The sequence below is a fragment of the Rhinatrema bivittatum genome, chromosome 11 (genome assembly GCF_901001135.1).
Source record: "Rhinatrema bivittatum chromosome 11, aRhiBiv1.1, whole genome shotgun sequence".
NCBI lineage: Eukaryota > Metazoa > Chordata > Amphibia > Gymnophiona > Rhinatrematidae > Rhinatrema > Rhinatrema bivittatum.
Genome location: NC_042625.1, coordinates 35553953 through 35568174, shown reverse-complemented (window position 1 = coordinate 35568174; position 14222 = coordinate 35553953). Strand labels below are relative to the sequence as shown.

General features: G+C 44.8%; 1 protein-coding gene across 3 annotated transcripts in view; it reads right to left on the bottom strand.

Moving 5' to 3' along the window:
• ATP6V0A2 (ATPase H+ transporting V0 subunit a2) overlaps window positions 1–14222 on the bottom strand; it is an 85731-nt gene that overhangs the window by 69336 nt on the left and 2173 nt on the right. For all 3 annotated transcript variants that reach the window (XM_029571285.1, XM_029571287.1, XM_029571286.1), the window contains exons 3-6: window positions 12558–12655; window positions 7430–7567; window positions 6212–6309; window positions 994–1120 (exon numbers count right to left, since the gene is read on the bottom strand). In XM_029571285.1, coding sequence (XP_029427145.1) covers window positions 994–1120; window positions 6212–6309; window positions 7430–7567; window positions 12558–12655 — 461 coding nt within the window. The remainder of the gene's footprint in view (window positions 1–993; window positions 1121–6211; window positions 6310–7429; window positions 7568–12557; window positions 12656–14222) is intronic.

The following is a 14222-nucleotide window of genomic DNA, read 5'->3' as shown; positions in this document are numbered from 1 at the left end:
AAGTCAAACAAAAAACGAATACTTCCCTGCTGCTGGTAACACCTCTGGGAAGGAGCCTTCAGAGGATAAGAGGGAACCAGGACCCCTGGCTGTCAGACCCGTGGATCTGCTGCGGGCTAAAGCTGATCAGGAATTACCAATCCCCTGCTCGCCTGGTTCATCCTGAGGGATGGCCCATGAAGGAACCTAACACCTCAGAGACCGTCTTCTGACTTCTCGTCTTCTGTCCCTTCTTTCTTATTAACTGCAGGTTTGCATCTCTACCATCTGCTGGAGACAGAGAAATACTGAGGGACTGCAGGTAGCACTCTTGGTTATGTAGCAGTGCCTCAAAGTTTTTAGTTCTCTGCCTCCATCTGCTGGTAGGGATGCAAAACCCACTTGTCTGGACTGATCTGGGGTATGAACAGGAATTGTAATTCAGTGGATATAATACAAGAATGAAAAATAAAATTTCAATATACTTTTGCTGAAGTAAAACTTAGGGTCTGATTCGTTTTTCTTCTATCCTGTGTTTATGGGCAAAAAAGGTTTAATGAACTGGATCCTCAATGTACCACTCTTTCCATGTTAGTCTGAATTGTACATTAAAAATGTTTCATAAATTTTGAAACTAGTAAATATCTTGCGTTTGCACCAGAGCCCTCATAGGCTACTTTGCAAGCAGATCACTACTGGTTTCAGGGATGGCTCTAAGACACTGTATAGTACCAAACATCACTGCCATAAAATGAGTTGAAAGGGGGTGGTGGGGGCACTAAGAGATTATCTTACTCTTGCTGATCTCCAGGGAGAGTTTATATATTTCTATTGCCTGGTTTTGATATTTTATTACAATGCCTTCTAGAATTTCACACTCTTGTAAAATTTTCACATTCTATCTAAAAAAAAAAAAAAAAAAAAATCAAAATGCATTAAAGCCTCTAATTTTTAAACCATACATCCACAAAGGTTTCTACAATAACAAGCACCAGGGCCATGATGGTTACTCACAGTGTCTGGATCCACAAGGCCTTCCTCCAGCTCAGCATACGTAAGAATGGTGTACCCCTTACACACCCTCCACAGCATCTTCTCAAACGCATCCACTTTTGCTCGCTGAACCAAGCCTGATACAAACCTGTTTGGAAGAGACAAAAGAAAATTGGTTCATACCTGCTAATTCTCGTTCCTGTAGTACCACAGATCAGTCCAGACTCCTGGGTTTTGCCTCCCTGCCAGCAGATGGAGACAGAGAAAGTTTCACTGACACTGCACCATAACCCAGTGCGCCACCTGCAGCCCCTCAGTATTGACCTGAACCCAAGCCAAGTCGGCATCAACAACCATAAATTTCTAAGCAAACTTTTAAGCAAACTCGCTCCCCTCCAAAAAGCTGGAAGAAGGTGAAGCTGCCCAAAAAGACAATGGAAAATTTGTTTCCCAAATTTAACATGAGCAATCAGCATTGAAAACCTCTAACAACTCTGCACTATATACAAAGCAACAGTACAAGCGGCGGACTCTTTCCCCCAGTAAATGGGCAGGTATCTGGATTAATCTGTAGTTCTACAGGAATGAAAATTAGCAGGTAAGAACCAATTTTCCTTTCCCTGTACGTACCCAGATCAGTCCAGATTCCTGGGATGTACCTACGCTCCCCTCAACTTGGGTGGGACGTGGAGAGTTCCGCTCGTAGAACACTCTCACTAAAGCACATGGAAGCTGGAGCCCTGATATCCAAGCAATAATGTCTAGCAAAAGTGGGCAATGGCTTCTAAGAAGCCATCTAGCAAATTTCATGCATAGATCCCTGCAGTGACTCAGCCCAGGAAGTCGCCTGAGAACGTGTCAAGTGCGCCCCTAAACCCCCCCGGCAGCGGGCGCTCTTTAGAAATGTACGTCGGCTTGATTGCTTCCTTCAGAAACCGCACACCTGTAGCCTTAGACGACTTATTTTCCTTCTCTGGACCACTTCACAGTAGAAAGAGGTGATACGATCTACAAAGAGGAGATGCGATCTATGGAAATCATAAGTGACCTTTAGATACCTCAGTAATGCAATGCCTCTAATCTAAGAGGCAAAGCTCCCCTGCAAGAGACAGACAAATCCAAATCCATAAAAGCTGGAAGCTCTACTGTCTAACTAATATGGAACACCGAGACAACCTTAGGCAGAAAAGAAGGCACCATGCATAAAGATACCCCCAAATCAGATATTTGTAGGAAGGGATCTCAATTCGACAGTGCCCGGAGCTCCGATATGCTCCTGGCTGAACAAATAGCAACCAAGAAAACCACTTTAAGAGTCAAGTCCTTAACCGTAGCTCTTTTTAATGGTTCAAATTGAGCCTCCCACAATCCTCTAAGGATTAGATACAGATTCCAAGATGGACAAATATTCCGCACCAGAGGACACAAGTTCTTAGCTCCCTGAAGGAACCATAGAACATCCGGATGTGCGGACAAAGGATCCCTTTGCACCTTACCCTGGAGGCAACCCAATGTCGCTACCTGGACAGTCAGAGAGTTAAAAGCCAGTCCCTTCACCAAAATCTTTCTGTAGAAAAACCAAAATATGAACACTGTGGCCTGAACAGACTGAGGCTGCACTCCGTCAACAAAAGACCAGGACTCGAAGATCCTCCAAATTCGTACATATATCAAGGATGTAGAAGGTCACCTAGCCTGCAATAAGGTGGAAATAACCGCTTCAGAATATCCCCTCCATCTTAGTCGTCTCCTCTCAGAATCAAAAACATGAGACAGAAGTGAGCCGCCTGACCAAAAATATTGGGCCCTGGTGGAAAACAGTCGACTGATGTCCAAACCTCAGGGGCCCGTCTACAGCCATGTTGATTAGATCTGGGAAGTATGGTCGATGTGGCTACTCTGGAGCTACCAGGATCACGTTGCCTGAATTTTTCTCTATCCACCATAATCCCTTGTCCACCAGAGGCCACAAGATGAAAGACAAAAAGAAGAATCCCTGAATCCATGGCAGCACCAGAGCTCCAATTCCTTTGTACTGTGTTCTGTTCAGCGGCTGTAAAACCGCAACGCCTTGGTGTTCTCTTTTGTTGGAATACCCCCATTTTCAGTGAATGAGACTCATTGCTGCCTCCAACAGCTCCCATTCCTTGGGGTCTAACTTTCTCAGACTAATAAAATCCGACTAAATGTTGTTCACTCTGACGATGTGAGATGCTGCCAGCCACTCCCAAGTGCTGTTCTGCCCGGAGAATCAACTCTCGGGCCTCTCAAACCACTGCCTGATTCTTCGTTCCACCTTGATGGTTGATATACTCCATCGTCATTAATTCCAATGTCTGATAGGATCCGTAGTGGATGGCCGCATAACCTTGGCAGACAAGCAAGCAATGCAAAATGCACTGCTCTCATCTCTAACCAATTGATAGACCATGAGACTTCCTGCTTCGACCATTGGCCCTGCACCTACTGATCTTGCCACACCACCCTTCATCCAGAGAGGTTTGCATCGGTGGTGACAATTATTCAATTCGGAATCTCCAATTCCACATCACACTCAAGATTGGTGTGAGTAAGCCACCACGAAAGACTGTCCCTGGCTTCCCCCATAACGGAAGAGGAAGATGAAACTCTTCCAATAACTGATTCCAGCGGGAGAGAAGAGCCCCCTGCAGAGGCCGCATATGCACAAACACCCAATGCATTAATTCCAATGTCGAAGCCATAGAACCCAGACCTGTAAATAGTCCTGACTCTGCAATTTCAGCACACTTTCTCCATGAGAAACACTCTCTCTGCCAGTGTGTCGAAATGAATTCCCAGATACTCCAGAATTTGTAAGAGTGTTAAATGGCTCGTTGCTAGGTTTGCCATCCATACCTTCTGTACTGATTCAGGTACGTACAGGGAACTATACCTTTTGTACCGATTGTTGACAGAGGTCATTTGATTTTGCACGAATAAGCCAATCACCCAGCTACGAACACACCAACACACCCTGTTTTGCAATGCGGCTGCCCTCACCACCATCAGCTTGGTGAAGGTACATGGAGCCGTCGCCAGCCGAAGGCAAGGGCTCAAAACCCAAAATGTTCCCTTAGAACCTTGAATCTCAGGAATGTCTGGTGCTCCGGCCTGCTGGCTAAGTGCAGATATGCCTCTATCAAGGCGAGAGATGCCAACAGACCTCAGAGTTTCCATGCAGAAATGGGGAACCTTGAGATCTGCATTTACCTTCTTTAAATCAAATATCTCTTAAATTGCATAGAGGGGGGAAAGAAACAGACGCTTAACTTAAAATTGACCTCCGGCCACACTAAGCATGTTCAGGGTCTGAGCCAAATTCAGCAAGACATCGCTGTGAAAAAAGAAAAAAAAAAAAAGTCAGAGCAGAGTCCAAAGTGGCTCTTGATCATATGCAATTTCTCCTTCTTCTAGAAGGGAGAAAGCCAATTCCCCATCATAAACCTCCGATGTCGCATGATCCACACCCTCTTGAACATTACCAGAGACAGCCTCCCTGCGGCATTTGCCCGCCATGACTGATAAATGGGAGGCTCGACCATGTGATCCCTACATAGCAGGTTGCTTTGCCTTTGCTAGGCACCCCTGCAGAAAGGTCTGCAGGCCCTGGAAACATTTCACCCAGGAGGAGGAAGAGGAGGACAGAACTATACCGGAGTCCATAGGCCCAAGCCTTGCTCTCTCCAACCTTTCTCAGGGAAGATTCTGCCCTCAGGAACAAGGAAGGAGAACTGACCATTGTCTCATCTCCCACTCCACTCCCCCTCCAGAGACTCCATAGGCTGAGGGGGATGTCCCAATGTGGGCAAAAGCTGTAGTAGTCAAAATCGCTTTGAGCATCTAAACAGCACTGACAGAGAGAGAATGAGGACTGAACTGCTATGAGACGGCAAGTCTCACAGATAGCAAGGCGCATGGACCTGTTCATCCCCTGCGCCTAGCTCTCCTGAACTTCGGCTCTAGGAGGCCTTCTGTGTGCCCTCCAATGCCACCTGGACGTCCATGCACACCCCTCCAGGATGTGCACAAATATGCGCTCAAGACTGGGTTGCAGTTGTACACGCACAAGTATATGTGCAAATATGCGCTTGTATAGGCCATGCTTGAATGCACACAAATAGCTGTGCAAATACGTGTTCCAGGCTAGATTGCGGCCTTATGCACACAAGCACCTGTGCAAATACGTGCTCAAGTCTAGGTCACAGACATACGCACTTAAAGCTAGGCCGCAGCCTTTTGCACATAGGTCCCTGCGCACAGAACTGCAACGCGGCGAGAATGCGCACACACGCCTACGCACGTGGGAAAAGAACCGCTGCCAAGGACTACTACTACATGGTTAAGCAAAGCCTGTCTGAACCTTCAGCGCATTTTAGGCCCGGATCCGTTTAACATCCAACACCAAAAATCATTGGCCTGAAGAGCTTCTCAACAGCATAGGCCTCTTGACTGGCCAAGAATACAAGGAGACTGGGGCCAAGAGTCAGCATCACGCTAAACAAACTTTGTGCACAAGCTAGTTAAAACCAGCAGGAGACCTCTACCAGAACCAGACACTCCTCCTCAGTGCAAGTGCCTCTCTGCGGGATAGAGAACTGCCGGTGATAGCTGAGGAGGGGATTCCCCCACCTGTCTCACCGAAGCTGCTTGAGAATAAAAAATGGCTGCCGTTTTCACGCTGATAGGGAAAGCCTCAGCACTAGACCCCGTCAGGCTCGATGCAAACCCCCCCCACCCCCCCCCAGGAACGCTTTTGCCACACGCACACACTGTTCCTTCCCACACCTGCGGCACCACCCGCACCTCAACGGCAAGCAAAGGAAAAGTCCCTCAGCACCACACAGCCAACACCCGGTCTCCTCCACAGGCAGAGACACTGCTGGAAAAGCCCATCGATGAGCTCCTCGAGCTGCTAAGGTAGCTCCCCCCCGCCCCGGAACCTCACTGCTACACAGATTCCTCTAACTAGTTCCTTGTTTTGTTTTTTTTTTTACTGAGAACAAATAAAGATACATATCTCTGTCTCCATCTGCTGGCAAGGAGGTAAAACCCAGGAGTCTGGACTGATCTGGGTACGTACAGGGAAGGACAAGTGTTTTGAAATTATTTTTTTTTTTAATATTCTCGCTCCTGCAGTCTCATTACAGCACTACATCGAGTTCTGTTTTACTGCCTCTGAATGAAAAGATTTTTTTTTTTTTTTTGTGTGGTTACGCACCCCAGTTTCACATTCAGCCTCTGCATGGAGGTGCAGTCCAGCAACAACTCCTTCTCCAGAGGAGGAAATTCTTCATAATTACATAAAGATGATTCATGCTGCCAAGAAAGAAAACATAATATTTGGCGGCTTAGATAAGCTCATGTTAGAAAGTGGAGGGGTCAACCATGGCGAGACCTAGGTTTGCTTCCTAGCTGAGGTTTTCCCCTCCCCATTGGCCGGGGCTGAGGATGCTGCAAACGTAGCACTCATGGCCACCGGAGGCAGAGGGAAGGAGTCCTAGTCAATGGCAACATCTAAGGCCGGACTTTAGAGCTTATAGAGCCATGGTGCATTGTCCCCAGTGAAAGATTGCTGCTGCGATGATTAGACTAGGCAAGTTGGGAGTGCGCATAAAACAGAGGAAAAGAAATACCCAGCTAGTTGCAAATGAAGGCTCAAGGTGCTGGATGCTAGCCCTGGTCTGAATGAATTGGAATCCCAAATCAACAGGAGGAAACTGACAGAACCGCTACACTCTCCTTTACCTACCCCCCAAACAAATATATCACAGATGTGATGCTAGGCCCCAGGCATACACTTCTAAAAAGACAGGGTGGTGTAAAAAACAATAAGAGAATTCAGGAAAGCCTTCTCACGCCACCTCTTAGGAGGGACTAAAGTTTGAAAACCAGTTAGGCTAATTTTGTTGCCAATGCTTTTCTGGGTATTTTGTTCTTTAAAGCAGGAGAAAAGCTTCTCAAATGTCACAAAAATCATTAGGCTAAGAGGAAGTAAGGTATAACTACGGGACTGTGAAACATGCCAGTGACCGGCCTTGCTAGATCCCATGAAGCTTCACAGTTATCTCTGTGCCAAGGATGTAAATATTATCCATTTAAAATGATATATATCTGGACAAGCTCCCTTGGACTGGCTCTCACTAGTCATTCCTTCCCTTATATGCCCATATGCTCCTTTCCATCCCCCAAACCTTAATATGCCCAAGAGCTCCTCCCTCCCCCAACCCCTGATATGCCTGCATGCTCCCCAGGCTGGCCAACAGCATCCCAACCTGTCCCAACATGGGCAGCTATGCAGTACACCAGGAAAGGGGAACCCAGAAGTTGGCCATGTGCCTAGCTTGCGCCGGCAGCTATTAGAGGTTTAAATGACCAAAACAGAAAGACTTTACTTTTCGTTTAAACTTTTAATATATTTTGCATCCGCACACTGTACCTCTGCAGATCTATGGACAAAGCCCCGAGTGACTCGGAGCAGGCAGGTGTACTCCATCAGTTCCAGCAGGTTCCTGCACAGCTTCTCCTTGTTCTTCGTCACCTCGCGCAGTTCCACCTCCAGCTTCTGCAGCTGCTCCTGAGAAAGCGGAGAACAGCAGATCACCTTTGGTCATATTGAGAAGTACTGACCTCATCCATTTAATACTAGCAAAATGACCCCTTGCAATGCATTCACTAAAGCTTCAGCTTGCTGGAAAACTCCACAAGGTCAAGGTTTAGCAGGTTTGTCTGGCTAAGTTTGGAAACCAGTCAGACTTAAGGGGTTTCAAATTCCTGTCCCATGCAGCGGAAAACGTTTTATCCAGGTAAATCCAGGAAAATGCCAACGAAAACTTAGCTGGGTAAAAAAAAGAAGCAGCAATGGGAGTGGGGCTTAAATTTAGCCAGTTTAGCACCATTGTTCAGTGCAATCCAGGTGAATCTGGTCATGCCGGAAAGCAGATCCAAACTTATCTGGCTAGCTTTATCTGGCCAATTTGACTTTATCAGGTAAAAAAGCCCCACAGACTTTATACCACTGTGAGCAGTTGCAAAATGACCCCCTAAAATGTTTGAATGTATTAATCCTCTGGGATGGGTTTTGATGTTTTTATAACCCACTTAAAGCAGCATTTACTGGAAAGAAAGGGATATAAAATTCTTAAATTAAATTAAAGTGAGGTTCGCCAAGACTAGGAGGGAGGAATAACCTAGTGGTTAGAGCAGTGGACTATGAACCAGGAGACCTGGGTTTGAGTCCTGCTGTCGCTCCTTGTGACCTTGGGCAAGTCACTTTACCCTCCAGTGCCTCAGGTACAAACTTAGATTGTAAGCCCTGTGGGGATAGGGAAATACCTACAGTACCTGAATGTAAACCGGTGTGATATCTCAATTGAGATCGAATGTCGGTATATAAAAATAATAAATAAATAAATAAATAGTTTTTATTTCTGATAAATTTAGTTTCTTTTACTCCTTGGGGAATTTTGCACTAGTGCAGAATTCCCCTCCTGCGCAGAATTGTTTTTTTCACACAGGATTTGGAGATTCCTGGTGGACTGCACATGGAGACCATCCTGCTCGTGATCGAAGTTGAGGGGAGGCCTGGTGGCCATGGGCGGAGCCCATCTCACTTGTCACTGAAGGTGATGGAGGCCCTGGTGGGCCGCAAGCAGAGCCCATCCCACTGACGGCCGAAGTCGAGGGAGGTCTGGCAGCCATGAGCGAAGCCTGTCCCACTCACAGCTGAAGACGGAGACCCTGTACGCCTGATTGAGGCTGTGTGTGAGTGTTGAGAGAGGGAGCCTATGTGAAGGGGTGTGTGAGTGTGCAGGAGCTTGAGTGAGTATGCGTTTGCAAGAGAGAGAAAGTAATGATTGTAATGATGGCAGAAAAGGACCAAATGGTCCATCCAATCTGCCCAGCAAGTTTCTTATGATATCTGCCACACCGTGCAGATTACTCCAAGTTTCTCTTAAGGGTAGACTGTATGGTTACCCTCAAGCCTTATGATAAGGGTAGTAATATTTACAATCAAAAACCAAGGAACTGTGGCTTCCGGTGACGTCGGCAGCTTGAATGGTGGCCTAATTGGGTGCTCCGGTCCCCACTAGACACAATCTGCAATGAAACACAGGCATCCATGGACCAAAATTCTTAAGAGATGCATCCAAAAGTAAAGAAGCAAGTAGGATGTCTGCCCGTAGAAAAAAAAAAATTGTGGACTTTCAGCAATACTCCTTTAAGAATTCAGGTGGAGAGATGAGCGAGGCGCCATGCGAAATTGAGAAAGATGGCCGCGGCTCACCCAAAATGTGCTCCGATTCTGCTAACGCTGAGAACTTGCAGGTGGGAAATGACTTACCATCTAGAGCCGAATTTCAGCAATAGCTCAGCGAGCTCCACAGGGATATGAAAAATAATAAGCAGGAGATACTGGAGATGGTAGAATTCTGAGAAGAAATCATGGAGCTGGGCCATCAGGTCGAGGAAACAGAGAACCGCGTGGATGCGCAAACGTATCCCTGAAACAACTTGATGCTAAATATCGGGCACTGCAGGTAGAGCAAGCTGAGTTGCAGGATAAGTTGGAGGACATGGAAAACCGGGCCTGGAGTTGTAACTTGCGCATCGGGGGGGGGAGTGGGGGAGATTCCCAAAGCTGAGGGCTGTAAGGCGGTAGTGATAAGCATATACCAAACCATTTTAAAAGCTCGGTTGAATTGGAGAGGGCGCATTGAGCGCTGAGTCAGCGAGTGCAAAATAAACCTAGGGACATTATTCTCACCTTCCACAATTATGCGATAAAAAAAGAGGATTTATTCAGGGGCTGGGGGGGGGGGGGGGGGATGGAGGGGATAACTGTTTCAATGATATACTTCAATGGTCGTTGTAAGAGTCTGGCGTAGGTTCAGAGTCTACCCTCCGCTGACCCAATGTTCTGCTGTTTGGTTTGTATAAATCAATAAAAAAAACTTTTGAATATAAAAAAAAAAAAAAGATTTACAATGCAGCTAGGAAGCAATCCACTTGGTAATGGGTGGGCCAGTTTATTGCGATGTACGCCGACTTAGCTCAACGCACACTGAGGAAATGCCAAGAGAGGAGAGAAAGAAGAAAGAAGAGCTAAACAGGTGGAATTGGAAAAGCAATTTAAGGATTTGGAGGAGAGGCATAAAGGGGACTGCTCTTCAGAAACACTGAAGAGATTAGACTTGGCAAAGGATGAACTAAGAGTATTGCAGTAAGCGAAATTGAAAAAGCATTGCGATTTTCTAAGCAGCGCTGCTATGAGCATGCAGGTTTACTGCTTGCCAAGGCAATCTGAAATCAGAGGGAAAGTTCCATTATAGATGGTGTTAGAGATGGCCAGGGGAATGCAAAGCAGCTGCCAGTGGATGTTAAATTGTTCGCTGTTCATTTTGCAAATTTATATTGGGCACAACGGGAACCGGAGGAGCTAGGGATAACTTTTTTGAATTCTTTAGAGTTTCCAAGCTTGACGGCGGACAAGGTAGACTTTTTATCTGCAGATATCACACCAAATGAGGTGGAAAGGGCTATTAGGGTTTGGGAGAAGGGAAGAGCCCAGGCCCTGATGGGTACCCTATTGAATTTTACAAGGCTTTCTCTGACTTGTTAACTCCTACTCTGTATGAGTTATTTAATTGTTTTTTCAACGTATACAAAAATTGCCATCAAATGCCGCTCACAGCGATCAACATTATTACATCATAGCTCTGCCCATCAGTCATTACTATTTTGTTTGGATACTACGGGAGCCATGTGTGAAGCCTTGGATGTGATATTCTTTTGTATAATCTGTAGAATTACTTAACTGATGCTAACAGAATACAGTACACTATAATTGTTGATGTTCATTTGAAAGTTACAAATAAAAAGATATTTAAAAAAAAAAAAAACCCAAAAAAACAACTGCCAAATCTATAAAAAATTACTGCTAGCAACATTTTTACTGGATGAGGACCCTTCTTGAAAATTCAGACCGTGCTACTTGACATGCTTTGCTTTTGAACTTAACCATAGAAGCAATCCTGTTCGTTTTCCCTTATATCTGTGTATCAGTATCTTGGACCATAAAAGTCGGGGCCCTTGTTGGTTGTCCTCTGAATCCAATTCCCCTTTTCCCTTCACACCTTAAAAGCAGAGAGCAACGTCAAAGAGGAGAACAGTGTGTGGAAAGCATCAAGGCTTATTGGGTCAGGGTAGAAATTCCCATGCATACTGTTAAGGGTAGTAACTGCCACCCAGCAAGTTACCCTCGTGCACCCTTTTCTTCATTTCCGTCCTTCACCCTTTAGGGATCTACAGTGTTTATCCCATGCCCCTTTGATTTCTTTGACTGTTTTTGTGTTCACCACCTCTTCTGGAAGGGCATTCCAGGCATTCAGTACCCTCTCCATGAAGAAATATTTCCTGAGATTGGCTCTGAATGTTCCTCCTTGGAGTTTCATTTCATGACCCCTAGTTCTACTGTTTCCTTTCCAATGGAAAAGGCTTGAAGTTTGTGCATCATTAAAACCTTTCAGGTATCTGAAGGTCTGTATCCTATCTCCCCTGCACCTCCTCTCTTCCAGGCTGTACATGTTCACATCCTTCAGCCTCTCCTCATAAGTCTTCCAATACAGACCCGATAGCAGCCAGTGGGCCTGATGCAGGCAGAGAGTGAAGTGACTGGGGAAAATGGTATAACAGAGAGGCTCGTGGTGGACTAATGTTGTGTACATCACTGTTCAAGGGGTGGGGGGAGGATAACCTGACAGCCACATGCTGCCTGGGTGATTTACATGGAGACTGATGGGAAGTTTGGGAGCTTGGAGACCTGGAGCAATTTTAATTAGGCTATGTTAATATATATTTTGTGATATTTCGCATGATTCTTTTTAAATGTTTAATGATGTTCCCCGTCTTGATGGCCAACTTTAAGATAAAAGTACAGATAAATAAATCCTTGCTGGCAAGGCACCAAAGAGTTCAGTTTTCGAAGTCCTCAGCCAGCAAAAAGATGTCACCCAGAGCAAGCATCTACAGAAGGGCGAGGAAAAAGTAAATGTGGAAGAGAGAACTTAGTCCACACTGTGTTGCCTCATTTCTAAACTCCATCAAATCTTACTGTACAATAATACAGTACATCTTGGCCTTTCTTTCCGTTTTTCAGGTATGCATGTTAAACGTCCCCATTCATCTGTACATTCATTTTTTGAAAACTGAACATATAATTTTATTTATTTTTTAGATTTATATTCCACTTTCCACCCTTTTTTTAAGCACTTCAAAGTGGATTACATTCAGGTACTGTAGGTATTTTCCTATCCCCAGAGGGATAACAATCTAAGTTTGTACCTGAGGCAATGGAGGGTAAAGTGACTTGCCCAAGGTCACAAGGAGCGACAGCAGGGCTCGAACCCTGGTCTCCTGGTTCGTAACCCACTGCTCTAACCACTAGGCTACTCCTCCACTCCTAATAAATAGGATAATAATAAAAAGTATTTTCAAAAAGATGATAAACAGACTAATTTACCCATCTGTAAGATTTTTACTCCATTAAAATATAAATTCCAGTTTACCTGGATGTCCAAAACATGTTTTGGAAGAGGAGCTACAGGAGCGATACCTCCTTCAGGAAGAGGGATATCAGCTTTCTTGATTTCTTGCACTAAATATCCTGTGAGAAACAAAAGTCACCAACTCAGAAGAAGTCTTAGTTACACCATTTGCCTCTACCAACAGGAGATGCAAAGGAAGGTAAAATACACAAGGCAGAATGACTTTCGGATCAGAGTCAGTGTTGTCTTCGTACACTGCAGCCCTCACAGAACAGACCCGTAAAGCATAACTTCACAGCAAAGTTAACAGGATACATTTCACAAAATTATAAAGCATTAAGTTGGCTGGATTTATATTTTGATGGTTCTTTAGAAAAAACATTATGAAATTAAAAAGCTATGAAAGTGGGGACAGGAAGGCAGCCATTTTCATCCCATGGGTCTCGGGCTCTCATGCTGCCCTGTCGGTGATTAAACACTGCTGCAGGAGATATCCTTCCAGAGCAACAAAAACAAGAACTGTTGTGGTGAACTAAACAGGAAAAGGCTGAAATCTTGAATACCTGCTGCTACTTGTTGAGAAATGAAATGCTATGCAAAGCTAGAATAATAGTGTGTAATAAAAGGTTTCCTTGGGTTATTGGCTAAAGCACTCAGGATTTTATTAACCTCTATCATATTCCCTCTCAATCATCTCTTCTTCAAGCTGAAGATCCCTAATTTGTTAAGCTTTTCCTCGTGAGAGCAGCCAAAAGGGGAAAACTAGCACGCAAATCTTTCAAAATGTCATATGTGCTCTATCTTCTTCCTCTAAGCAAAACATTCCTCCAGGCTATAAGAACATGTACTGGAAGCAAGCATATACTTTTAACTGGAAGCCACCTAGAACACAGGCTAGGGTGGCCTATAAATTTTTTAAATAAAGTAAAATGCAACGTGAAAATGACTATTATTTATTACTTTGCTCATGTGTGCATCTAGCACCCCAACAGCATTTTGAATCCCAGGCCATAATGCTCCTGAAGCAGGCCGATACCGAGTTCAGATAATATACATCGCTGGCATCTTTGCTAGTAAACCACAGAGCTCTCTTGGTGATAACGGCATTGCCTACTAAAGCGTTCCATAAAACTTTGAAAACAGAGAGTATTTGTAGCTTACATGATTCTGCCAACCACAGCCTGAGCAGATGGCAGTTCTACTTTAAGAGAGATTTTTTTAAAGAGATACTGTACTACTTTGTACATGGACTTTGCACTGCAATAACAAAGGTGAAACACTCAGTTGATTACTTCATATTTTCACAGACTCTGGGTTTTTCTGATCAGCACATTAAAATAGCTAGCTAATTCTCAGCATGACTTTGCTAGACATATTAGCTCAGAACATACCGACTATATTGGTTCAAGTTAAAAAAAAAAAACACCTATATGAATCTCTGGGTGCCATTACCAACATAGCTGCTGCACTGGACTGGAGGGTTAAAATCTAGACAATTCCTGGTCATTTTAGCCCTCTGTCTGGCTTCCGGACACTGCCTTTAAATTCAGTACAGTCCGGGAAAATCTGGACAGTTGGCAACCCTAACTCCTAACAGAGACTACCATAATCTGATAATCTTCCATCAAGCACTGAACAGAAATTGATTCAGCCATTCCCCAGGGCTGAGTGTGCTGGTAGAGGAGG